The sequence below is a fragment of the Lonchura striata genome, chromosome 31, assembly GCF_050655825.1.
Source record: "Lonchura striata isolate lonStrDom1 chromosome 31, ASM5065582v1, whole genome shotgun sequence".
Taxonomy (NCBI): domain Eukaryota; kingdom Metazoa; phylum Chordata; class Aves; order Passeriformes; family Estrildidae; genus Lonchura; species Lonchura striata.
Window position 1 is genome coordinate 4,544,340 of NC_140733.1, and position 23,989 is coordinate 4,568,328.

Sequence of the window (23,989 nt, forward strand, 5' to 3'; positions counted from 1 at the left end):
AAGAGAGCAAACCCTGGGCACAGGGAGAAGGAGCAAGAGGAGCACGGGCCTTGGCCAGAGCCTGCTCCCTGTCCTTGCTGGGGGAAGCAGGCCTGGGCTCTCCCTGCAACTTCAGACACCTGTAGAAGGTGCTGTCCTCAGGTAAACACAATGTTAGCATTGTACAGAAGGACTGCCTGCAAGGGAGAGGGAGGAATTCAGTCTCCCTGCACTACCTGATACTCCATTTCTTTCACAGTATTTACTCTGAGAAAGATTAATGAAATAGATTACATATTAATTATTTAGAAATTAAGGACAATTCATGCTGATCCATCAGAGGGCACCCACTACACAGAGCTGCAGCAGGATTTAGACTCTTTCCACCCATTAACCCCAAATCTGCAGACCTTCGGGAAAAAACAAACATAGGGAAAACATGTTGTGGGCTGTGAAGTTGCAGAATATCCAGCAATGCAGCCTGTTTCTTCTGTGAGGCTTGGCAAGGGAAACATCTGAATGTTTTACCCTGTTCCAAAGCTGAGGAAAGGGTAGCAGGCAGTTTAGTCAGATTGTCTTGTTCTAGAGAAAGTGTCTCTTGGCAACTATCCAGCCCAGCACCAACATTCAAGGCAGCATTTGCTTCAACTGTCCCACGGCAGTTGGCCTGTGAAGGTGCCTTTCAAGTGATTCATCATGTCAAGGCTAACATGAAACACCAGTTTGAATAGGAAGTAGAGTTCTATGGCCAGGACAGTCACACAAGACTCCTTTTGGCAGGAGCTGTACCTGCTGTGCAGGCTGTGCCACACCCAGCAGATTCTCCCCCATGTGCTCCACACCCCAGCAAGCACCCTCCTTATTTCTCCAGGTAATGGCATCATGAGGAGACGTGGTTTTCCCAGGGCCTCTGTGGTTAGCGCTGTGAAATACCAGCTGCAGCTGACAGCTGCAATTGCACTTGTCCCTCTTCCCACAAAAGCACAGGGCTCTATCCTTAGCCTTTGCAGGCACTTTCACTTCCCCAGCAGTCACCACCTCTAGGAAAATCTGACAGACTGTGAGAACTCCAGGAAGCAGCAGGAAGCTGAGTCAGAGGAGCTTCAGTCTGGATATCAGGAGAAAGGTTTTTCACCCAGAGGGTGGCTGGGCACTGGAACAGGCTCCCCAGGGCAGTGGTCACAGCACCAAGCCTGACAGAGTTGAAAAAGCATTTGGACAACAATCTCAGGCACTTGGTGTGACCCTTGGGCTGTTCTGTGCAAGGCCAGGAGCTGGACTCAGTGGTCCTGATGGGCCCCTTGCAGCTGTCCATATTCTACCCTTCTGTGATTCTGAGAACTAAGAGGCTGCAGGAGGGCAGAAACAGGTGACAAGAGGAAAGAAATGAGGTTGATCGGAGAATCAAGTCACTGAGTTCACAGAAGATGCAGAATACAGGACCCTTCCCTCCCACCATTCCATTCTCTCATGCCTTCCCCCACCCACACAGGAGAAGGTGAACAATTTCACTAAAAGAAGGAGAACCTACTTGGCTCCCATGTCCATGAGAGCAGTCATTGCTCGTGCAGGAGTCACATTCTCCACCATGATCCCCAGGGCGTGACAGGCTGCTTTCTGGACAAACTCTGGGCAGTTCCACACCATCTGGAGAAGGGCTGGAGCAACCTCATCCACCTCAGAGTCCATGTCCTTCTTCAGGGTTGCAAAGAACTCTCCCAGAGTGACAATTGCAGAGTAGGACACCTTGGAATGGAGGTTGGTCACCTGGGGAAGTCATGAGGGGAAACATAAGAATCACCTTGAAAAGAAAACCACTTGCCTTCAACAGAAGTCCCAGGAAATGACAACACGTCCCACTGTGTCCAGAGGAACATAAAAGTACAACAAGGGCAGAAGAGCACAAGCATGGAAAAGCACTTACTCTGGCACCAATTTCTGGCCTCAGACCTGCATACTGCAGGCCTAAAAAAAAATTCACTAAAGTGTTCTACTTAACCCTTCTAAAATGCCCATGGCTTTGATTTCAGGCTCTTTTACTAGAAAACTGAAGCAAGGGCTGCTTTCAAATCATAAAGGCACAAGTCATAAAGATAAAAGAGTCAGGTCCTCCAGTTCAAAAAAGCAACACCAGCAACTGAAGCACTCAGCCAGGAAACAGAAAACACAGGCGCAGGCCTACAGACTAATTTGCTGAATTACAGCTTGGGCAGAGATTGGGACTCTGGCAAAAAACGTCATTAGTGCCTCCGTTTCTGCATTTGCACATTGCATTATAAAGGCACCACACTCAAAGACAAGTGTCACATACCCAAACTTCCAGTAAATACAGCTCCATGTACACACAGATCCTACAGATAGCTGACAGACATTAGAAATAGAAGGTCTAAAACCAGAAATGAAGGCAGACCCTGAGCACACATGGAGAGGAAGAAGCACATACCTACTCTACACACCGTGTATGAAGTATGGGGGACAATTCAGAACAATGTTCTCACCTCACTGGTAACTGCCAAGCAAACGTCACGAAGTCTACAGAGAAGGACCTCTGAATGGGACTCAGCCAGGTGTTTGATGGTGAAGAGTCCCTTCTCCTTCAGCTCCCTGAAAGGCAAAAGATTGATTTTTTTCTCCACCAAGGCAGCACCCTCTGAAATTACCAGGCTGGCAGCTCAGTCGAACAATGGGAGGTGCTTTTCAAGGAGTACATGAAATCGTGGAACGCATAGCCACAGGATACTGTGGCTGTCAAAAGCACACACAGATCCAAGAGGCAAAGAGAGGGGTTTCATACTCTTCATCTGTGGCCATTTAAGAAGACAGTCGTTCTGAAATCTCTGGCACATGATGCCCCTCTGTTACTCCTTCCTAGAAGCTGTGAGACCGGACCATGCTGCTGTTTCTTGTCACCTCCCTGTACCTGTCCCTGAGACACAGTCCCATGGGGCTGTTCCTGGGACATTTTCCTTCTTTGTCAGCCCCAGCAGGCAGTTCCGCAGGGAGAGTCTGCGCTGGCACTCTGGAGCTGAGTTTCCACTCTGCAATCTAGGCCTCTCTGTCACCCCCTCCACTCCACCTCACACATTCCTCAAAAAAGCAGCAGGATATCCCAGGAGATTCCACCCCTGGGCAAGAACTGCTGAAACTCTGGCTTTTCCCAAAACCCCCTACCTAAAACAACCCCCACAACAGCAACATGCTATTTAAAAGGTGCAAACAACTCCATCTCCCAGCACTTGCTTTCTGCAGGCCCTCAGCTAGAGGAAGGTCTGTGAGGCATCAGGGCTGCAGCACAGGGCTGGTGACCGATCCCACAGACACCCCTGAGTGTCATCCTGACCCCCACAACTGCAGAAGCTCTCTGCACCTCACAGGGCACCAAAGAGAAATGGGGAAGAGAAAGGGCAGAGCAAAGGCGACTGCACAAGGAGATGCATCGGGGCAGATTTTTCATGCTTATGCCAGTGTGAATGGAGGCCTTACCCCTGTGTGAATGAAGCATCCACCAGAGAGTGATCAAAAAGACACCAAAAAGAAAACCAATATCACCTAACATTTGCAGGGTTATCACCTCTGGGCCTCCTTCTGCCTGTGTATAATTTCAAGACACGTGGTGAGTATTGACAAAACATCTCAGGCCCATATGAAGCAGTGAGAAGGAAAAAGTAGAATTCAAAAGTGCAAGATTCTTAGAGGATTTTATTTCTTTTTCCTTCTCTTCTGCCATGAGTCCTTCAGGAGTAATGAGGGACTTGAAAGCACAACTCAGTCGGTTTCTCAGAAAGAGGAACTCCCTGGAGCTGCTTCTGGGACTGCCGTGCAGGAGGTCACGGGGAGACCCTGTCACCTGCCATTGCTGGCAGCAGCGGGAGCAGAGAGGAATCTTACTCGGTCCCACTGGGTCAGTGGCCCAAGGCACCCAAACCTGCACTCAAAACTACTGCCATCCTGCTTCTGCCTTCAGCCAGCAAATCATCTCATTCCAGAGCTTTCTCCCTTCCCTCAAGATTTCCTTTGCAGCCCCATGGAGCAGCAGGCAAAGTGAGGAAACAGCATGGAGCTGCTGCAGCTGGAGCACTGCTGCCGAGCAAGGCTGAGAAAAGGCTGCCCTCAAATCTTTATCCTCTCAGTGCTCTGCAGTGGTTTCACCAGTGCCCTTTGGCACTCTGGGCTCTCGGAGCTCAGAGACACCAGCAAGACTCACTTCTAACCAACCTTAGTGCTAAGAGGGACGCAGAGTGAACGGGGCCTTTCTTACCAGTCATCGCTGCCGAGCGAGGACAGTGCCTCCTGCAAGGACTGCTGTGGGTCTGCAGAGGCCGTGTCCTTCTGCCCAGTCCCACGGCGCAGCTGCTCTCGGCGCTGGGCACCAGCGGCCGTCTGCGAGGTCACTGTAAGGACAGGGTCGGCCATGGGCGCTGCAGCCCCGGGCAGGGCACACCGCCATGGAGCGGCCGGCAGTCCATCTCCCAGCCAGGGCTCCCTGGGCACACACGGGCACTGGGGCAGAGGCTTCCCTGCTGCCTGGCGCCTTGGGCTCCTTGCTTTCCCCCAGCCTCCCCGGCTGGGCACAGCTCCAGGCTGAACCTGACCATGGCCCCGCAGCGCCAGCTCCCCAGTGCCACAGGGGCCACAGCCAGCGGCAGGTTCCTGCGGCCGCAGAGCTCCCGCTCCCTGCCAGACAGGGCCGGCAGCAGGGCTGGCCAGCCAGGAGGGAGCCCCTCAGGTGCCTCTCTTGTCTCAGCGCCCTGATTTCCCCCAGCCCTGGGGATGGGGCACTCTGCAACTCCCTGAGGAGAGACCTGCAGCTGCCTGGCCACAGCACCGAGCCAAGGCTGAACAGCCCAGCCCTGCTGGGCCCGGCTCAATCCCCACGGAGCAGCTGCCAGGGAACAGCCACACCTGACCCTTCCCACCTGACAGCGCCTCTGCCTCCACTGACCTCAAATATCATAGACAGCAGCCAGCTGAGTGTACATACATTTAGCCTGCTATTGGGAAGGGATTACTTTATGGATTTTGTTCTTTCCAAGCATCATGAATCTTTACTCTTTCAGAGCTACACACTGGCTGTATTTCAAAGATGCTGAGGTGAAATTTATTTGCCATCTAATGGACATGTTTGCAAACTCAGCCGTTTCTAAGCTTTCTCTTGTGGAAAAATGCAATTTCCAGACTAGACAGTTGATAAAAAAACCTTCCAAATGCACTCTGAGGATAAGAATATTCAAATACAGATCCACATTGCTGGCAGATGAACTCTCTCATTAATCAGTTGACCTGGGTTTGCCTTAATTGAATTTTTTGGAAAGAAATTTACAAGGTGTGAGAAAAATCAGATGATAAATGCATTTCTCATGAAACCCATTTGTCATCAAAACCACTGTCAATCAAAAATTTCATGTTGTGCACTCAAAAGATCATTTTCTAATGTGTAGATGAAAACATTTGCGCTGTCTAAAATGATGGAGTATATTCTGTGCAATATTCTGTGGAGTATTGCACAGAATCCAGATGAACTGCTCTAGACTCTGTAGGGATTTTTTTGTGCTCCCTTGCATGTTCTCACAAAGTATGGAGGAATGATAATATCAAAAATATTCAGACGGGATCTAGTCTGGATGCCACTGAGGTACCCCAGCTACTGACACCAGTGATGGCACTGCAGAAGTATGTAGACACACACATCTAGATTCACTATGGATGGAGAGCCACGTCAGGCTAGTTCTGCTCAATCCTGAACATGGAAGCAGCATCACTAGAAAAGAGCATTCCAAGTATCATTTCTAGCTCCCTTCTTCTTATCTCACCCTACTTGGGATCACAGCACAGGCAGGCTACCCACAAAGGAGAGACAGGAGCCACTAGGGACTATCTGCTGAGTGTTTCCTGCAGGCAGCCAACAGCCTGGGAGCAGCAGGCAGCCCCTGTGCCTGTCACTGCTGCACACGGCCGCTGTGTTTGCTGGGTGGCACAGGAGGCACTGCTTGTTCCCTCTTGGCATTGCAGCCCGTGGGATGGTGGCAGCGAGGAGCCATCGGGCACTTCTGGGAGCAGCAGCACGACTGCACCGAGCCGCTGACGGCCGTGCAGAGACAGCCTTTGCTGGGAGAGCAGAAAAGCTGGCTGCAGAACTGGACAGCAGCACAGGCAGAGGGCCCAGATGGTGAGTGAACAACTGATCATGGTGGTTCTCGTAGGTGCACGGTGAGCACACCCTGGCAGACTGCCCTGCAGCTCATCCCTGCAGTCACAGCTGCCTCCTGGCACCAGTGCTCTAGTTTGGACTATCAGGATGGGCAAAAGCCAGAGATCAGGCCATTACACTACTTTATTCAGCTCAACTTTCCAATGGATCTTTAAGAACCAACTGCTCCAGTACTACCAAGCTGGAGTAACTCAGAAGTAGATTAGCTGTTCATTCTCAGGACAGGCTCTGGACCCAAGATCCCAGCTGTGCTGGCTGAGGCAGGAGGCAGTTTGTGCTCTTTGTGCAAGGAAAAACCCGCACCGGAAAAAGCTGTCATGGAGCAGGCTTACCTGCGGAGTTGTGTGGGAAGCTGCCAACCCCGTGGATGATGGGCATGTTGGGCAGTAAGGGCACGTTGTCCTGCTTCCTCAAGACCTTCTCCTTCAAGCCACTACCAGGGTGGTTTCTCTGCACTCCAGAAGCTGTGCCGTCAACAGGTGGTAGGCTAAAGCCTGCAGGGACCAAAGAGGAGCTTGTAGGTGGAGGGTGCTGGACAGGGTGATGATGGAAAGCACCAGAAAACTTGCCAGAGCTGGAGAACATCTCTTTATTATCCTGAAGAACTTCAAGTGTAACAATGGTATACCACTCTATCCCAAGTATAACACTAACATGGGACAATGATCACAAAATCCTAGAAGAGTTTGGGTTGGAAGGCAACTTTAAGCACCACCTAGTCTAGTCCCTATGAGCAGGGACATCTTCATCTAGATCAGACTCCTCAGAGCCCCACGTAAACTGGCCTTGAACACCTTCAAGGATGGACCAACAACAGCTTCCCTGGGCAAACCCTTCCAGCTTTTCATCCCTTTCATTATAAAAAAAATTCTTCTGAATATCTAATCTAAGTCTATCTTCCTCTAGCTTAAAACCAAACTGCAGTCATGCTTCCCCTAAGAAACAAGGAAAACCAGTATTGCTTTGCTTTTGTTCTCCTGTTTCAGAGGCTCTCAGGGGAAGTTACCAAAAGAGAGTGCAGATAACCTTGTGTGATGCCCTCGGGCTGAGTGCTGCCTCCTGAGGGCCCTGCTGCCGCCCTCGGGGCAGCGCTCACAGCCCTGCAGTCAGAGCCCCTCAGGCGGGATTCAGGGAATGCTGTTGCTCCTGGGGCTGCAACAGAAGTGCTGGCTGGGGCTTCAGCACAACTCTACAGCACCAGCTCCTCAGCAGGGAGTGGTCAGAGAAGGATCTCTGGTGTTTTCATTAGAAGGAGTTGGATTTTCTTGCTTCCAGGTTGCACCCTGGTTGAAAAGCATTCTTTTGGGCTCACCTTCCCTGGAGGCTGCTCTGCAGGAGAGAGTCTGAAGCCCCAGTGTACTTTGCAAGACAGAATTTTCTCCTCTGAAAGACTTTAGAGGTGAATGTGGAAAGCTGATATTCTGTCACTGACTCAGTGAGGCCATGGGCAAGACACTTCATGCCTCTGTATTTTTCTTTGGGAAATGGAAATCAATCGTATGCAAGCTTCCACTCAGATGCAACTGGAACAGTCCCCCAGTCTGCAACACTGTGCAAAGGGCAAGCAAGTGGTCAAAAAGGACCACCACAAGTGTAGCCACCACTTACTTGTTTCAGCTGCATCCCCGGGCTCAACTGTCTCAGGAAGAAGCTGCAAGGATGTTTTCTTTTGTCTCCTTTTCTTCATCTCTGTCTCCAAAAGCTCTATGTCCTTCTGCTCTAAGTTCTTCTGAGCCAACATGTACAATGCAGCACGGATCTAGGTGCAATGGAAATACATCATAAACTGTAAGCAGAGACACACAAACCAGACACAACAGCTCATCTCGAGCACAGAGTCCATAGATTGCCACAGGCTTCACTGCAGCTCCATACACATTCCAATAGTTTCAGAGGAATGGCTCCCATCCTCAACCTGGCAGTTACACACAGTGAGGAGGAACACTTCAGTGCCACAGCCTACACTGCTCCAACTGCAACTTCTGTCAGCAGCCCTGCTTGAAGCATGAAAGTCATAGGAGTGCTGCAAGACAGATGAAGAGCTCACATGGCAGTGAGCAGGCAGTTCAGTTCCTACAGGCCATGGCAGGAGAATAAAAACCATGTGCAACACCCAGCAAGGAGGGGTAATGAGCTGCTGCTTAACACTCATGGCCAGGAATTGCAGCTGTTTCTCCCTTCCTGCCTTCTGAAGGACTCAGCTCTGAAGGACTCTGAAGGACTTGGTCTCTGAGACCAAAAAGAGGAGTCACATGAAAACAAGTTGCAGAAACGTTGATGGTAATGAGCAGAAAACTTGAGAACGAGAGGCCTGTGAAATACAGCCAGAAATGTAATCAGGAAAGATCAAACTCTCCCCTTTTATTTTGCAGCCTTGCTTACACCCAACATTAGAATCTTTGCTTCTCTGCTTCTGAGGATGCACTTTGCCTACAAGCACTGACGTGTAGCTTGCTCTGTCATTCAGAACTTCTCTGAAACAGCCTTTGCACATAAAGAATGCTTCTGGCATTACTTTAGCACCATCTCCAAACCAGGGACCTTGGCACCGCTGGAAACAGCCAAGCAATTGCTCTGTAGCTGTCCAATAGATTCCCAAGGGAATCCCCATGCCCCAGGAGTGGAAGATGATGATTTTCAGTGACATTTTGGGCCAAGCACTAAACAGGCCCTGGAAAGGAAGTCTGCTCATCCCTGTCCTTATCCCTTACCTTTTCAAAGCCGTCCCTCAGGTCTTTGTCCCTCGTAAGACCAGGACTGCTGGGATGATCCATCTCCTTGGCCTGGCTCAGTGGGAGGCCTGGTAATGGAAGCAAAGGTTGGTGTAAATCTCTGGAAGACTTCAAGCCCCCAAAAACACCATGCTGGGCAACAGGCAAGACAGGTTCCAGACTGCAGAGTCCTCAGAAGACACAGATATTGTGACTGAGAGCAGCAAGGTCCGATGCCTAGACCCTCTGCCAAGGGATGGGCTACTGGCAGCAGCCATGACATTACTCTGTTGGCCAGCAGACTGAAACCTGCTGCAGAACAAAAGCCTCAGCCCCTGGATGCTGGAGAGCCTCAGTGTCTGATAGAGAGGAGCAGAGATGGAGATTGATCTTGACAGAGATTCTCATCTGCCCTTATTCATGCTGATTTTAGTAAACATCTTCTTTCCAGTTCCTAAAAGTCCTGGCTTCTCATACCTGTATGCATTTAGATCAACATTTTCTTCCCTTTGTTGGAATATTTCATAGGACATTCAAAGCAAATCCTAGGCTTGCAGGAGGGATGCCCAAATGTGAACTGTGTTCTTGACACTAGATAATTTGTTTTCCCCAAGGATTTTCATTCTAAACTGTATGAGATTGGGCCACTTTCAGGCCAGCCTGACTAAAGGCAGATTTTTTAAATGCAAGTAGCTCATTCTGGAATACTCTCCAACAGAGCTGTTAAAATTTGGAGAACTAATCCTTCTATGCAACTGCTTCACAGAGGATAAAATCAAATTGCAGCACAGTAGAAAAGAACCAATGTTTTAAATCAGAATTTTTGCCCTTGGAAAATGGTCAACTTAACAACAAAGGAGAGTTAGATAATGGGCTTTGAGGAAGGAGGGCAATTCTGGATGGAAGGCAAGGCCTTGGAAGGTAAGAGCATCTGGGAAGTTGGCAGGGAAACTACAGATCCCAGAGTAACTCTTCTGGGGCCATGACAGTCAGTCAGGCCTGCAAAGTGGACACACAAAGTTTAACAGAGGCAGCAATGCAAACCTAAAGCATCTGGAGCTCCGTATTTCATGGGACTCATTTCCTGCCAGTTTCGAAACAGCTGCACAGGGAAACATGCTCCTGCCAGCAGACAATTGAGGCAGGCCCGGGGAAAACCCTGACCCGCTTCCACAGGGCTGCCACAGGAACAGCCTGGCCTCTGGGCTGCCCTGGGACAGCAGGGAGCCCAGAGCCCTGTGCTTTCCAGGAATGGCTCAGCTGCACCTGCACCCTCCTGCTCCTCTCCCTGCCCCACAGATGAGCAGCCCTACAGCTCGAGGGGCACAGGGAGCACAGCTCATTGCAGGGGCACACGCAGGGCTCAGCTGTTCCCTGGCAATATGCACAGGCTCTCTGGGCTGCCACAGGACCCTTCCTCGCACCAGAGAGCGGCCCAGCTCCCCCTCACCTCTGTGTGAGGCTGAGCCATGCTCGGGCTCCCCCTTGTCCTCCCCGGCAGTGACCCTGGGGCCAGCGCTGCTCTGCTGCTTCTGCTGAGGCTCCTGGGCCAAGGCGCCCTGAGCCGGCCGGGGGCCGAGACCTCCATTGCCAAGGCCGGGCTTGGGCACACGACTCTCCAAGCCAAACAGGTCAGCGAGTTTCCTTGGGAGCAGAGGCATCCCAGGTCCCAGCTTACAGCAAGAGCTCTTTCCCTTCTTCCTCTGGGCTTTTCTTGTAGCCTCAGAAGAAGCTGTAATTCAGGTACAAGAGAAGAAGTGAGTTCATTGAACTCACCCCTTTACAATCCACCCATCTAATGGGTGAGGACTTCAAAGTGTATTTTAGTAACTGAAAACATTGGTTGGTTTTTTATTTTTCAGGAAACTAGGATCCATAAAATTTCTCTGAACAATATGGAGCCGGCAAGCCAGGAGAGGAGGGTTCTACTACTTCATGTGTTGCCCTTGCCTCCCCACTACTACAGGATCCCTTTCCTTCCAAACAGTTGGAAATTCACAGTGGTCTCTAGGAGCTGACACTGTCAAGGAAGTGATTGTTTCCAAAAGTAGTCTTCAAGGCCTTTGTTTCTGTATGTCCTACTCAATTCTAGATTGGGCTTTGCACTTTTGGGATTTTTATATCACTCTTTAGAACAAAGGAAGTGCTGGGACACAAACAATGGCACCATGTGTTAGATATAAAAGAAGTTCTGCTTTCTCCATCAGATGTTCCCAGTACTCTGTGAGCCTGTATTTGCAGGGAACAAAGCGGTCATCCAAAAGTTCTACTTTTGCTCTGCTTACTTGTTCCAGGGGTTTACTCTCTGCTTGCTTTTCAGCAGAGACACCCAAAGCCAACATAAACATGACGTGCCTCAAGACATTTCTCATCTTGGCTAATACAGAAAATTCAAAATTTCCTTAATAGAAATAGCAGAGGGCAGGTCATTCTGAAATGCTCTCCAACAGAGCTGTGAGAACTAAGAGAAGTAATTCTTTACATGGCTTCAGAGAGGATAAATTCATATGTCAGCCAAGCAGTACGAGAGCAATACCTCTCTTAAAACTGGATTCCTTCACGCTGTAGAATACTCGGATCAATAAAAGTGAGAAAGGTAAGGTTTAATGAGATGAGGAATTTCTAGTCCAGAATTAATCCAGAAAAAATGTCACCTTATCTACTGAGCAATACTACACCCTAGCATTCCAGCTGCCTATCCGCAATTAAGGACTCATTCCAAAGGGGTTGTATCCAGGATTTGGCAGAACTAACCATGAGCAAAGGGACCAGGGGATCTGATCCCTTTTTCTGCATCAGCAGAATTATTTCTTCAAGTCTCATCTCTCCTATCATTACACGCCCAGAGATGGCAAAGGAACAACAACAGACGTTCACTGAGGCTTTCAACTCTAAAGCATTGGCTGACCCAGATGCACCAGAGATCACATTTTGTCTGGCACCATTCCACTCGTCAGGGATCAGGCAAGGCAGGGAGGGAGGACAAGGCAGAAGGGTTCTCCTCCCCCAGCTTCAGCCTGCAACACTGACACAGGCAGAGAGAGACGGGGGAGAGATTTGTCATCCTGAACCTGCCATAGGTGGCTTGGGGCTTGTGCTCTCAGAGGATGACAAACGCAGACCTTGCATAGGCTGCATCCATTTGGAAGAGTCCTTCTCCCTAACTGGAAGATTTATAAGGACATTCTGTCAGATGAGGTTTTCCTATCCCTGCCAATACAAAACCAGACAATGTCCATGAAGCTCCTTCAGATCTCAAAGGGTTCAGCTCAGAAATTGCCCCAAGCAAAGGTTTCCTGCTTCAAAAGCAGGAGGATGGAGTGGGAACAATTCTCATTTCTTGCTAAATGCCTTCTTTTTCCCTACTAATTGTGACACTAGAAAAGCTACAGGGAGATAAAAGGCATGTGCAGGATGGAGAGCAATGTTTCCTTATCCTGCATTGTATTTGCAGGGCCTCAAGGCACCCTCCAGCCCCTGCCACTCAACAATTCACACTGGAGGAGATTTCAATGCACGTCTGGAGCACACTCCCAGTGACTGGGCTCTGGGAGAGTCCACTGAGCCCATCAAGGAATTGAAACAAATTTAAAGAAATGTTAAAAAGAATGGGCTTTAAACAAGCTTTCCAAATGTCACCAAATGTAGCCAAGACTACAATGGTCATTTTAGGACAGACATGCACTGGACCTACCTGCATGTTCACAGTTCTTCTCCTTGCTTCTGCTGCTGCATGTTGGCCTGGAGAAAATGGAGGACAAAAGAACATATGAGGAGGTAAAAAGAGAATGGAGGGAATGGATGCATCACCAAAGGAGGCAAACCTTCTTAGCATGGTCACTCTGATGAAGGAGGAAATGCACCACAGAAACACAACAGGATGCAGAGCTAATTCATTGACCTTCAGCTTTCCATTGCAGAAGTCACACAGAGCTGGCCAAGCTCTGTGTGAAACATTAGCCAAGTTCAGCAGAGCTCCCAGACTGAGGTGCTCTGAAGCCCTGCCTCCTCTTCCCCACCACCACCTCTGCTCTTGGGACATTGGTGTTGGCTTTCACATTGTGCTGGACCCTCATAGATGGGCAAAATGGTGAATACTCAGAGGTTTGCCTAAATACTTGGGACACCTGACTGTGCAGTAGAACCACATGAGATGGGAAGAGGGAGGTGAACAGCACACTGCAGCAGCAGACACCTTGGCTCACCTCATCTCCTGGGACTCCTGGAATTCCAGCTGCAGAGAGCTTTGCAGAGACCCCACAGCACTGCCAAGAGGGGGACTTACTGCCTTGCGTATGGGGGGGATCAAAGGTGGTCCCAATGACCCCTTCTTCACATCCCCACCACTGGAATACAGCAAGGAAGTCTGGAAAGAGTAAAACACAGTGCTCAGATCAAGCATCCAGCCTTGCCTCCACTCATGCCTCAAGACAATTAGCCATGCATTTAACTGGGAGCTGGCAGGAAAAGTCAAATGTATGGAGCAGCTTGGCCTAGGACAGGGAAAGGTGACCTAGGGAAGGCATGTGGTGAGGGACAGCCCCTGTCACATATTTGCCACCTCTCCCCTTGTGCTCAGTTTTCTCCAAGAGTGCCTACATGCCCAGCTGGCATTCCCATGTTTGACATCAAGACATTCCTTGTTCTGAGGTGCCACTGCCTCCTCTGGCCTTTTGGATGGCATGGGAGTGGCTTTAGGTCACTCTTCTCTCCCTGCCCCTAAGGTACCCAACAGCCAGTGCTGATCTCCAGCCAAGTCGCCACAAAGCCATTCTGCAGGATGTCAAACCCTGCTTTTCTCAAGCCTCTCATTGCTTCTGCTGCTGCCCTTCCCTCCTGCAGTTCCCCAGCAGCCTTTGAGCCCCGATGCTGCTGAGCTCTCAGGGTGCTCGCTGCACTCCAGCTCCCACACATCCATCTTCTCAGGCTCACTGGCATTTAGGAAGTTCAGCAGAGCTCCCTGCCCTGCTGCTCTCTGCAAGGTCTCAGCCTGCCCAAGTTCCTCCAGGGCTCCCAGGCCATGGCCAGGAATGGGGATGGAGGCAGCAGGGGCAGATGCACACCCTTCCTTCATATCCCATCATTGCTGGCCCAGCTAAAGAGCCAAATCAGGACCCATTCAAACTTCAGAGGGAGGGTCAATTCCTGTCAGGGATACACTGGGCCCTTTCTCAGCAATGCTGAAATCAGGTACTCAAACCTTTGATTGGACATTTTGTTTAGAAAAGCTGTTGTTCATCTGCCTCCTCCTGCCCCCCATGGCAAACCCTAAACAACAGCATGTCCTGGCCCTGCTGCAAAGGCAATCGTGTGGCTTGGCTCTGGGCTGCTCTCTCCATGGCCACCTCCCATCCCTATCCTCTGGACAAAGCCATACCAGAGCACACAGCTGCCCAGAAGCTGATGAAGGCTAGAAATAGCAGCAGAGACAACTGCAGAGGGTATGGCTGTACAACTCAAAAGCTGAGACAACCTGGACCTGACTTTGCAGGACTGCCTCTTCCAGAAAACATCTTTTTCCATCCAAACCAGACACAGCCAACAGAAAACACCACCACGAAGACATGGACATAGTTCACAGATACCTGTAGCTTACTAAATCTAGAAGGAGAGCTTGTCCAGATTGGACAACTTTAGCTGCTCTGACTACTTGTTGGTGTTTTCTCAGCCATAAGACAGAGGAGGAACCACAACAGGGCCCAGAAACCATTCAAAGACCTCTCCTGCTGTTGAGACACACTGAGGACGTGGAGTCTGCACTACACACCCATTGCAGAGACAGCCTGGAGCACAGTGTCCAGCTGAGCTCTTCTTTGGCTCAGCTGCTTCCCTGGGCTCACACCACAGGAAAAGGTCTCCAAGCTCTGCCTACAGTGCATAAACTGAAAATTTACTACACAGAACATAGTTTGGTCTCCTTACCTTATAACTTTTTCCTTCTGAACTCTGCTCCTGGATTTTTCTACACTCATTATCATAGCCAATGCCACTTTCCTTGTTCTCTTTCTCCACGCTGTACATTTTATTAGTGTTAGAAGGAGAGATCTTCCGGATGGGAGGCAATGGCTTGGAGGGAAGGAGTGAAGAGGGACACCGCCGAAAAGACTTGGAAAAAATGAATCTAGTCACGCCTGCAAAGAGGAGGAATTTTCACTGTACCCCTGGAGCACACTCCCAGTGACTGGGCTCTGGGAGAGTCCACTGAGCCCATCAAGGAATTGAAACGAATTTCAAGAAATGTTAAAAAGAATGGATTTTAGCCAAGCTTTCCAAATGTCACCAAATGTAGCCAAGACTACAATGGTCATTTTAGGACAGACATGCACTGGACCTACCTGCATGTTCACAGTTCTTCTCCTTGCTTCTGCTGCTGCATGTTGGCCTGGAGAAAATGGAGGACAAAAGAACATATGAGGAGGTAAAAAGAGAATGGAGGGAATGGATGCATCACCAAAGGAGGCAAACCTTCTTAGCATGGTCACTCTGATGAAGGAGGAAATGCACCACAGAAACACAACAGGATGCAGAGCTAATTCATTGACCTTCAGCTTTCCATTGCAGAAGTCACACAGAGCTGGCCAAGCTCTGTGTGAAACATTAGCCAAGTTCAGCAGGGGAGCCAGACTGAGGTGCTCTGAAGCCCTGCCTCCTCTTCCCCACCACCAGTAGTCATTCTTCCACTTGCATCATAACTCTCAAATTCTGCTCTCTCTCCTTTTGGAGCCAGGTGGCTCCTACAGCCTCTCTGAAACAGCACAAACTGCAGGGAGCCCTGCTGTCTCCTGCAAATTATATTACACCTCCTGGCTCTTTCAACAACAAAAAGGCTTTTTCCAACCCAGCTGCTAGGGCAGGATATTCAGATTGCACTTTAAAAGTCCTACCAAAGATTTTCTATTGGAATGGTACATCTGTGTCTCTTTCTTTATTGTTAACACTCGGACAGCTATATTTTCTCACTCATATCCAAGCCAATATCTTTCCATCAGATACAGTCCTATAACACTGCTCTCACGCCTTTCTCTTTTTGATCTTAAGCCTCAATAAAAATATTAAACATCCATCGGATTATACATCTATACCCCAAAACTTATCTGGGTTCTCATTTCACAGTGGAGGCCCAGGCACAATGAATTTACACCTGATGATTACAGAAGCAGCGTCTGAATTTGCAGACACCTCTCCAGTAGCCTGTATTTGCCCACTCATGATCTTGTGGGATCAGAAGTTGACAGTCAAGGATCACAGCATTCAAAGATCTGCAGGATCCAGACCCATGCACCACCGTTCCCAAATGACACCCTGTCCTGGGTTGTCTATATGATGCTTTTATCCCCAGTCACCTGTTCTGTTTATGCTGAAAAATAAGTTTTGCACCTTTAAGACTTGTTCCAGGCATGAAATGGGGGGAGAAGAAGCATGGAGTTTGTTTTCAGAAACTGCACTCACTCCTCCACATTCCTGCTCCTGCACTGTATTGTCTGTTGACACACAGATGGCAGGACAGAGCTCTCCTTTGCTTTTATTTAGTTTTAGCTAGCCGAGGCCAAGAAGTTCCCTGGACTGAGATTTTTTTCCCTTTTCTTTGGACCTGCTCAAGCCTGCTCTGGACTGAACACCCAGATCAGCACTGGCTGCTCTCACCTTGTGGCCCAGCGGGCCAGGCCAGGGCCGCGGTACTTCCAGCAATGGAGGGACTGATAAGAGACTGAGTGAGCTGAGCTGCAGCCTGGGGGAGGATTTTCCTGAGTTTGTCTCTCTTTTGGAGTGGCAAGAAGTTTTATTGTTTAATATGGTTTAGGCTTTCTTGTTTAATGGTCTTTTCCACTTTTCTCCAAGGAGATATTTTGTCCCAAACCAGTTGGGCGAAGGGGCCAATTGAATCTGCTTCCTAGAGAAACCTCTTTGGAGGATCTCTCCCAAATTTGCCCTGAACCAGGACACACCCCAACCATTAAAGAGGGAGCCAATAGCCAAGTCCAGCAGAGGACCCAGGTTGAGGTGCTCTGAAGCCCTGCCTCCTCTTCCCCACCACCACCTCTGCTCTTGGGACATTGGTGTTGGCTTTCACATTGTGCTGGACCCTCATAGATGGGCAAAATGGTGAATACTCAGAGGTTTGCCTAAATACTTGGGACACCTGACTGTGCAGTAGAACCACATGAGATGGGAAGAGGGAGGTGAACAGCACACTGCAACAGCAGACACCTTGGCTCACCTCATCTCCTGGGACTCCTGGAATTCCAGCTGCAGAGAGCTTTGCAGAGACCCCACAGCACTGCCAAGAGGGGGACTTACTGCCTTGCGTATGGGGGGGATCAAAGGTGGTCCCAATGACCCCTTCTTCACATCCCCACCACTGGGATACAGCAAGGAAGTCTGGAAAGAGTAGAACACATTGCTCAGATCAAGCATCCAGCCTTGCCTCCACTCATGCCTCAAGACAATTAGCCATGCATTTAACTGGGAGCTGGCAGGAAAAGTCAAATGTATGGAGCAGCTTGGCCTAGGACAGGGAAAGGTGACCTAGGGAAGGCATGTGGTGAGGGACAGCCCCTGTCACATATTTGCCACCTCTCCCCTTGTGCTCAGTTTTCTCCAAGAGTGGCTACATGCCCAGCTGGCATTCCCATGTTTGACATCAAGACATTCCATGTTCTGAGGTGCCACTGCCTCCTCTGGCCTTTTGGATGGCATGGGAGTGGCTTTAGGTCACTCTTCTCTCCCTGCCCCTAAGGTACCCAACAGCCAGTGCTGATCTCCAGCCAAGTCGCCACAAAGCCATTCTGCAGGATGTCAAACCCTGCTTTTCTCAAGCCTCTCATTGCTTCTGCTGCTGCCCCTCCCTCCTGCAGTTCCCCAGCAGCCTTTGAGCCCCGATGCTGCTGAGCTCTCAGGGTGCTCGCTGCACTCCAGCTCCCACACATCCATCTTCTCAGGCTCACTGGCATTAGGAAGTTCAGCAGAGCTCCCTGCCCTGCTGCTCTCTGCAAGGTCTCAGCCTGCCCAAGTTCCTCCAGGGCCTCCATGGCATGGCCAGGAATGGGGGTGGAGGCAGCAGGGGCATATGCACACCCTTCCTTCATATCCCATCATTGCTGGCCCAGCTAAAGAGCCAATTTGGGACCTGATCAAACTTCAGAGGGAGGGTCAATTCCAGTCTAGGAAAAGGTCTGAGACCTCTGTTGATGGCACATAAACTGAAAATTTACCACACAGGACTTAACTTGGTCTCCTTACCTTATATCCTGTTCCCTCTGAACTCAGCTCCTGTATTTTTCTACTCTTCTCATCATAGCTGCTGCCATTTTTCCCATTCTCCTGCTCTCCGCTGCATATCTGGCTGGGCTTCGTAGAAGGAGAGCTCTTCTGAATGGGAGGCAACAGCTTGGAGGGAAGGAGCATAGAGGGACTTGCCAGGGAAAGCCTCTTGGCCAGAGGGTAGCTAGTCAGGCCTGCAAAGTGGACACACAAAGTTTAACAGAGGCAGCAATGCAAACCTAAAGCATCTGGAGCTCCGTATTTCATGGGATTCATTTCCTGCCAATTTCTAAACAGCTGCACAGGGAAACATGCTCCTGCCGGCAGACACTTGAGGCAGGCCCGGAGAAAACCCTGACCCGCTTCCACAGGGCTGCCACAGGAACAGCCTGGCCTCTGGGCTGCCCTGGGACAGCAGGGAGCCCAGAGCCCTGTGCTTTCCAGGAATGGCTCAGCTGCACCTGCACCCTCCTGCTCCTCTCCCTGCCCCACAGCTGAGCAGCCCTAAGCTGCAGGGGCACTGGGAGCACAGCTCATTGCAGGGGCACACGCAGGGCACAGCTGTTCCCTGGCAATGTGCACAGGCTCTCTGGGCTGCCACAAGACCCTTCCTCGCACCAGAGATCAGCCCAGCTCCCCCTCACCTCTGTGTGAGGCTGAGCCATGCTCAGAGGGGAAGAAGTGAGTTAGCTGAACTCCCACCTTCATCCTCAACACATCTCATGGATATGGCACTCAAGGGGAATAAGTTTTAAATATAGAGAAAACTTCTTTTGTTTTATTATTAATGGAACTCGCCTGCATTTAATTCCTCTGAGCAGTATTGAGTTAGCTAGTCTGAAGGGAAAGGTGGAAGGCTCCAATGATAAAAGGGGAAAAAAGATTCCTTCTTTAGGCTGGCCTGTGAATCCACAGGAAAAACCCACACAGCTGTGACTGCTACTTCTGCAAACCACAAAGACCTCTCAGCAAGCAGGCAGGCCTTAGCAGTGTTTCTGTAGCACCGTAATACCATCCTCAGGGTTGGACCCAATCAGCAAGCAGAGGAAGAATGGGAAATTTATCTGTAGTGAGACCCAACATTGATGGCAATGAAAGCAACAGCACTTGCATCTCATGGCCATGTCCAGTCTGTGGTCAGCTGTGGCCACAGTCCCTGTCCTGGCTGACAGTACGAGTGACTTGGCTACTGTCAAAAGGAGAAAGCAGAGTAAACTAACGACAGAATGTTGTGATGCCATGGACATCCCTGCAGGATCATTTGTATCTGTCAGCCACCTACTCTGACACATAGCCAGCACTGACCATCATGGACCAGTTTTCCCTGAAATCTGGTGGGATTTTTTTCCATTTGGCTCAGGGCTTTCAGCTCCTTTCTGTCCTCACCTTTTCCTTCAGTGGTCTTTCCTTTTCCAGTAAAATCCATGTTTGAACCCGCGCTTCTGCCTCGCAGAAGTGTCTGGGTTTGGATTTGGGAACGCTCTCAGAGTAGGCAGCGACGGGAGCTTGGTACCCAGCCTTGGAACAAGGTCGGGTGACTCCAATCGCCAGTGCTGGGCACAGAGAGGCAGAGCCAGACGCGTCTCCTGCCGCTGTGGCCGTGCCAACCACAACCGTCACAACCCCAGCGTGGGGCTGCCCCTTTGTGATGCGTTCACCAGTGGTTCTCTTGTTTCCATGGCTGCAAAGCCCCACCCCAACTCCATCCCTTTTCCTTCCTTTCCCTTCCAAGGGCAGCCAGCCCTAAGCCCGGCCAGGCCAGGCCTGAGGGTTTCACACTGTCCAGGTAGTAGACCCTTTCCAAAGCTACTTTTCAAGGCCTTTATTTCTGTAATTCCCACTCACTTCTGGGTTGCAGCTTGCTGATGTGGGATTTTGTTTCTTTCTCTTCACATCAAACTAAGTGGTGGGACACAAGAATGGCACCAGGTGCTGGAAGTCAAAGAAGCTTTGCACTCCCCAGTACAGGACCCCACAATTCAGTTGGCCGATCGCTGTAGGGAACAAATTCACCATCCAAACGTTCCACTTTTGCTCTGCTTCATTGTTCCAGGGGTCTATTCCATGTTTTCTTTATTGCAGAGACACCCAAATCCAACATAAACATGATCTGCCTCAAAACATTTCTGATCTTGGGCAGTTCCTGACAATTCAAAATTTTCTTCATGGAAATTGCACAATAGGCAGGTCATTCTGAAGTACTCTCCAACAGAGCGGATAAAACTAATGATGCTTGATTTCACACAGCTAAGCCTGAGCCATGGGATCCATGGGTCTGATTGTTTTTCTGCATCTGCAAAATCATTTATTCAAGCCTCCTCTCTCCTCAAAGAAGCTTTGCACTCTGCATTAGATGCCCCCAGTATTCAGTGGGCCAATGCGATCAGTGGATCTGTAGGGTGTAAATTTGCCATGCAAAATTCTCCTTCATTTATTCCCACTTTCTTTCCTGCAGACACACCTAAACCAAACATTACAACTCCGGCCTCACAACAGTTCTCGTTTGCACTGTCCCTGAAAATTCAAAACTATGCTCAGAGCACTTCCCTGTCCCCAGGGACAGGCTCCAAGGCTGGGCTCTCACCTGCACGGAATGAAGAAGAGCTGCTGCACTTGCCAGCGGCTCCAGGGTCTCACGATCAGCGCTTTGAATGCAGCTTTTGTACACATTGCCTCTCTGGGCCGAGCAGCATTCCTGGGCATCGGCAGTATCGCTGCAGGCCAACATCCTCCAGGCACAGCTGCAGCAGGGAGATTGCAGCAAGTCCTGGCTGAAGGAGTCTCCAGTCCTGCTGCAGCTCTTCACCTGCGGCAGAATCATCTTGCGCTGCTGTGGGGGGAGCAAAGGGGGTGACGGCTCTTTGCAGGTGAGGGTCTCCTTCATGTGCTGCTGCTCCCTGGGCTGACATGGCTGCTGGTGCCCTCCCCACAGCTGTACCAGGAACCTGTCTGGGAAAATAACACTGCCAGTGCCAGTGACAGCCACCGATCCCTGCCATGGCCCTGCCCACAGGGTGTCCTGCCTACCAAACTGCTCCAGTCAGGTGGTGTCAGACACCATCAGAATACATTCAAACCATGCATTTTCCACATTCTGTCAAAATCATGGCCATGCAGTCCTCATGCTGGAGGCAGACTGCTGTTGGCAGAATCAGGGAAGCCCCAGCAGCTGCTCTCCCCATGGCTGGATGGCCATGGCAGCAGAGGAAGTCTCTCACTGTGCCCACTGCTGTGGGACCCAGTGCTTTGGACATGTTCCCACTGAACTCAGGCTGCTGCTACAGCAGCATCATGCCTTCACACATTTGATAACAAAGAGCTGGAATGGCACACAGGAATTGCCCCAAGAGCTACAAGAAAATAAAAGGGGGAAGGGGGCCAGTGAGTTAGAATAGTTCACTCCTTTGTAATACAAGCATACCTGGATTTAAGCAGGGACACTGGGCTAATCACACTGGGGATTGGTTTGCAAGCCTTGTCTCTAGCAATTCCCACCACTCTGCAAGCATTTTTCTGTAGAAAGCGGTAGATAAGATTTTACAGCACATCCATGAGCAAGTCTAAGCTGGAACTCAAAGTACAAGACAAATACTCCTAAATCAACCACCCATGGGGAATGAAGAAGAAAAGCAGACGAAACAAGTGCCATTGCAGCTGAATTTCCTACATTTATCCCATGCTCAAACCTTTCTCTACAAAAGCACCTCAATTCAAACACACAGCTTAAGAGCAAGGAATTAAAGTGTTTTGAGAGCATTTATAGCCTGATTCCTCTTACTTTCAAGGAAAGGTAGATGCTAAATTCCTTAAAGACACAAATGGGGGTCTATTTGAGACCATATCCTTCAAAAGCAGGAATGGAGGTTTAGAATTGCAGAACCACTTCCATTGGAAAAGACCTTTAAGATCACAGAGTCCTCCCAATAACCTGAGACCACTAACACTGCCAAGGCCACCACAAAAGCATATCCCAGGAAATGTCATGAGATGGGACATCCTTCTTGTCTCCTTTGTCTCTCCAGGAGCCCCTTGGAAAGAGAAATGCCCACACGGGCATAACCTGACTGCTTCCCAGCCAGCCTTTCCCTCGCTCCCGGGTCTCATTTGCTCCGCAGGATTCACCAGCTCGCTCAGCTCAGAGAAGCTCTCAGAGGAGAAAATGCTGCCTGCCGTGGGGCTACCTGATCCCTGTCTCCCCTTGATTCCATTTGTCCCGCTCCCTGCCCCATCCAAGAGACCGAAGGATCCCGCACAACCCCACGGTCCTGCAGCAGATCCCGGCACGTTCCCTGCTCCGCTCCTTGGTGCCCTGGGAGGCTCCAGAGCCCTCCCTGTGTGCGGGACAGCGGCTGCAGCACTGCTGCACCCGCGGGCGAGCAGTGCCCAGGAGCAGCTGCGCCAGTTCCGAGCCTGAAGCGAATCCTCAGTACACACAAATGACAGCTGGCACTTCAGGGGCTGGCAGGAGAAGCTAAACCCATCTGCTCGCTGCCCTTTCTAGCCATGGCCACACTGATGAAATTGGTAGAGTTGCCCCTGCCCAAGAAGCTCTCAGGTGGAATATAGGAACAAAATCTACACTTTTCTGAGGTGCTAGATGCCACTGCCTCAGGTTTTCCTTCCAATTTCTCATGGGTTTGGACTATTGTTACCATTTCAACACTTTCTGTGCATCCCTGTGAGTGAGTATGCACCACGACCGTCTCCCTCAAAGCCTGGAGCTACTGCCAAAGCAGAACTTGCTCGTGCTATTTTCTCCTGGTTATTTCATAATCCCATCCAGACTCTGAAAGCAACACCCTACTGTAGGGAAAAGATTGACCTTGGAATCCTAGGGCACTTTCTGGCTGGGTGTTTTAATCTGCTTTTCCACAGCCATGGGCTGAGCTTGGTGAGGCCAAGGCCTGGGGCCCTCGAGATGGCCCCAGGGAGCCCCCGGGGCAGGGGCGAGGAGCGGCACCGAGGGGGCACATGGGGCATTTCCCCTGAGCGGGCGGGCGGGCGGAGGGGAAAGGAGCCCTGGGGAGAAGGGCAGGCACAAGGGCCCGGCTCTCTGCAGGGCGGGCGTCCACTCGCCAAGTGCTGCTCCCGGAGCCGCTGTCAGGGCCGTGTCTCCTCCCTGCCTGACACTGCACCTGCAGGGCTGCATCGGCTCTGCCGTGATCCCAGCACGTGGACATGCTGCAGCAGGTGCCAGGGAGGGACACCGAGATGATGCGAGGGCTGCAGCTCCTCTCCTGCAAGGAAAGGCTGAGACAGCTCAGCTTCTTCAGCCTGGGAAGGGGACTTAGGCTTGATCCAACTGGGGCCTTCCAGTACCTGAGGGCAACCTACAAGGAAGCTGGACAGGGACTTTGTACAAGGGCAGGCAGGGACAGGACAAGAGAGCATGGATCTAAATGGAAAGACAGTCAGTTTAGGTAGGGATTCAGAAAAAAGGCTCTCCAGGAACAGGTTGCCCAGTGAAGGTGTGGATGTCCTGCCCTTGACAGTGTTCAAGGCCAGGCTGAATGGAGCTCTAGACAAGCCAGGCTAGTGCAAGGGGTCCCCAGCCACAGCAGGGTCTAAGAGGGTCTAAGAACAGAGATCTCTTCTCTTTCTTTGAGGACAGGGGGCACAACCACAAACCCCCTAACTTTTTCCTCTGTTTGCTCTATTTCCGTCTTTTCCCAGCTGAAGCAGGTCTCTTGGCTCACTGGCATCTTCCTAAAATACAGTCTCTCTTGGAGGAGAAGATTGATTCAGTCGGTGGCTACAAAGGGAAAGGTCTAGCTAAAAGCCACTCCTTGTCCCCTCCCATCTAAAATTTCTCCTTCTAACATCCCAGGGT

General features: G+C 50.5%; 1 protein-coding gene across 2 annotated transcripts; it reads right to left on the reverse strand.

Moving 5' to 3' along the window:
* Positions 1-5,467: 5,467 nt before the first annotated feature.
* LOC146764773 (uncharacterized) lies at positions 5,468-23,077 on the reverse strand. 2 transcript variants are annotated; one of them, XM_085563801.1, is made up of 10 exons: positions 20,744-23,077; positions 18,139-18,353; positions 17,117-17,277; positions 15,234-15,280; positions 14,821-15,029; positions 13,104-13,264; positions 12,593-12,639; positions 8,899-8,987; positions 7,796-7,946; positions 5,468-6,681 (listed from the first exon to the last, which is right to left on the reverse strand). In XM_085563801.1, the coding sequence occupies exons 2-10, from the start codon at positions 18,301-18,303 to the stop codon at positions 6,503-6,505; spliced, it is 1,209 nt and encodes a 402-aa protein (XP_085419927.1). In that variant the 5' UTR covers positions 18,304-18,353; positions 20,744-23,077; the 3' UTR covers positions 5,468-6,502. The 2 variants fall into 2 exon arrangements, with proteins under 2 accessions (XP_085419927.1, XP_085419926.1); XM_085563800.1 differs by lacking the exon at positions 20,744-23,077 and having other exon boundaries at positions 18,139-18,570.
* Positions 23,078-23,989: the final 912 nt, after the last annotated feature.

Coding starts and splice junctions, on each gene's coding strand:
- LOC146764773 (XM_085563801.1), bottom strand. CDS start 18,303: ATGCTCCTTCCCTCCAAGCTGTTGCCTCCCATTCAGAAGAGCTCTCCT. Junction 15,030..15,233: donor GAAGAACTGTGAACATGCAG/GTAGGTCCAGTG, acceptor TCCTCTTTGCAG/GCGTGACTAGATTCATTTTT. Junction 12,640..13,103: donor CAGGAGTCCCAGGAGATGAG/GTGAGCCAAGGT, acceptor CATTTTCTCCAG/GCCAACATGCAGCAGCAGAA.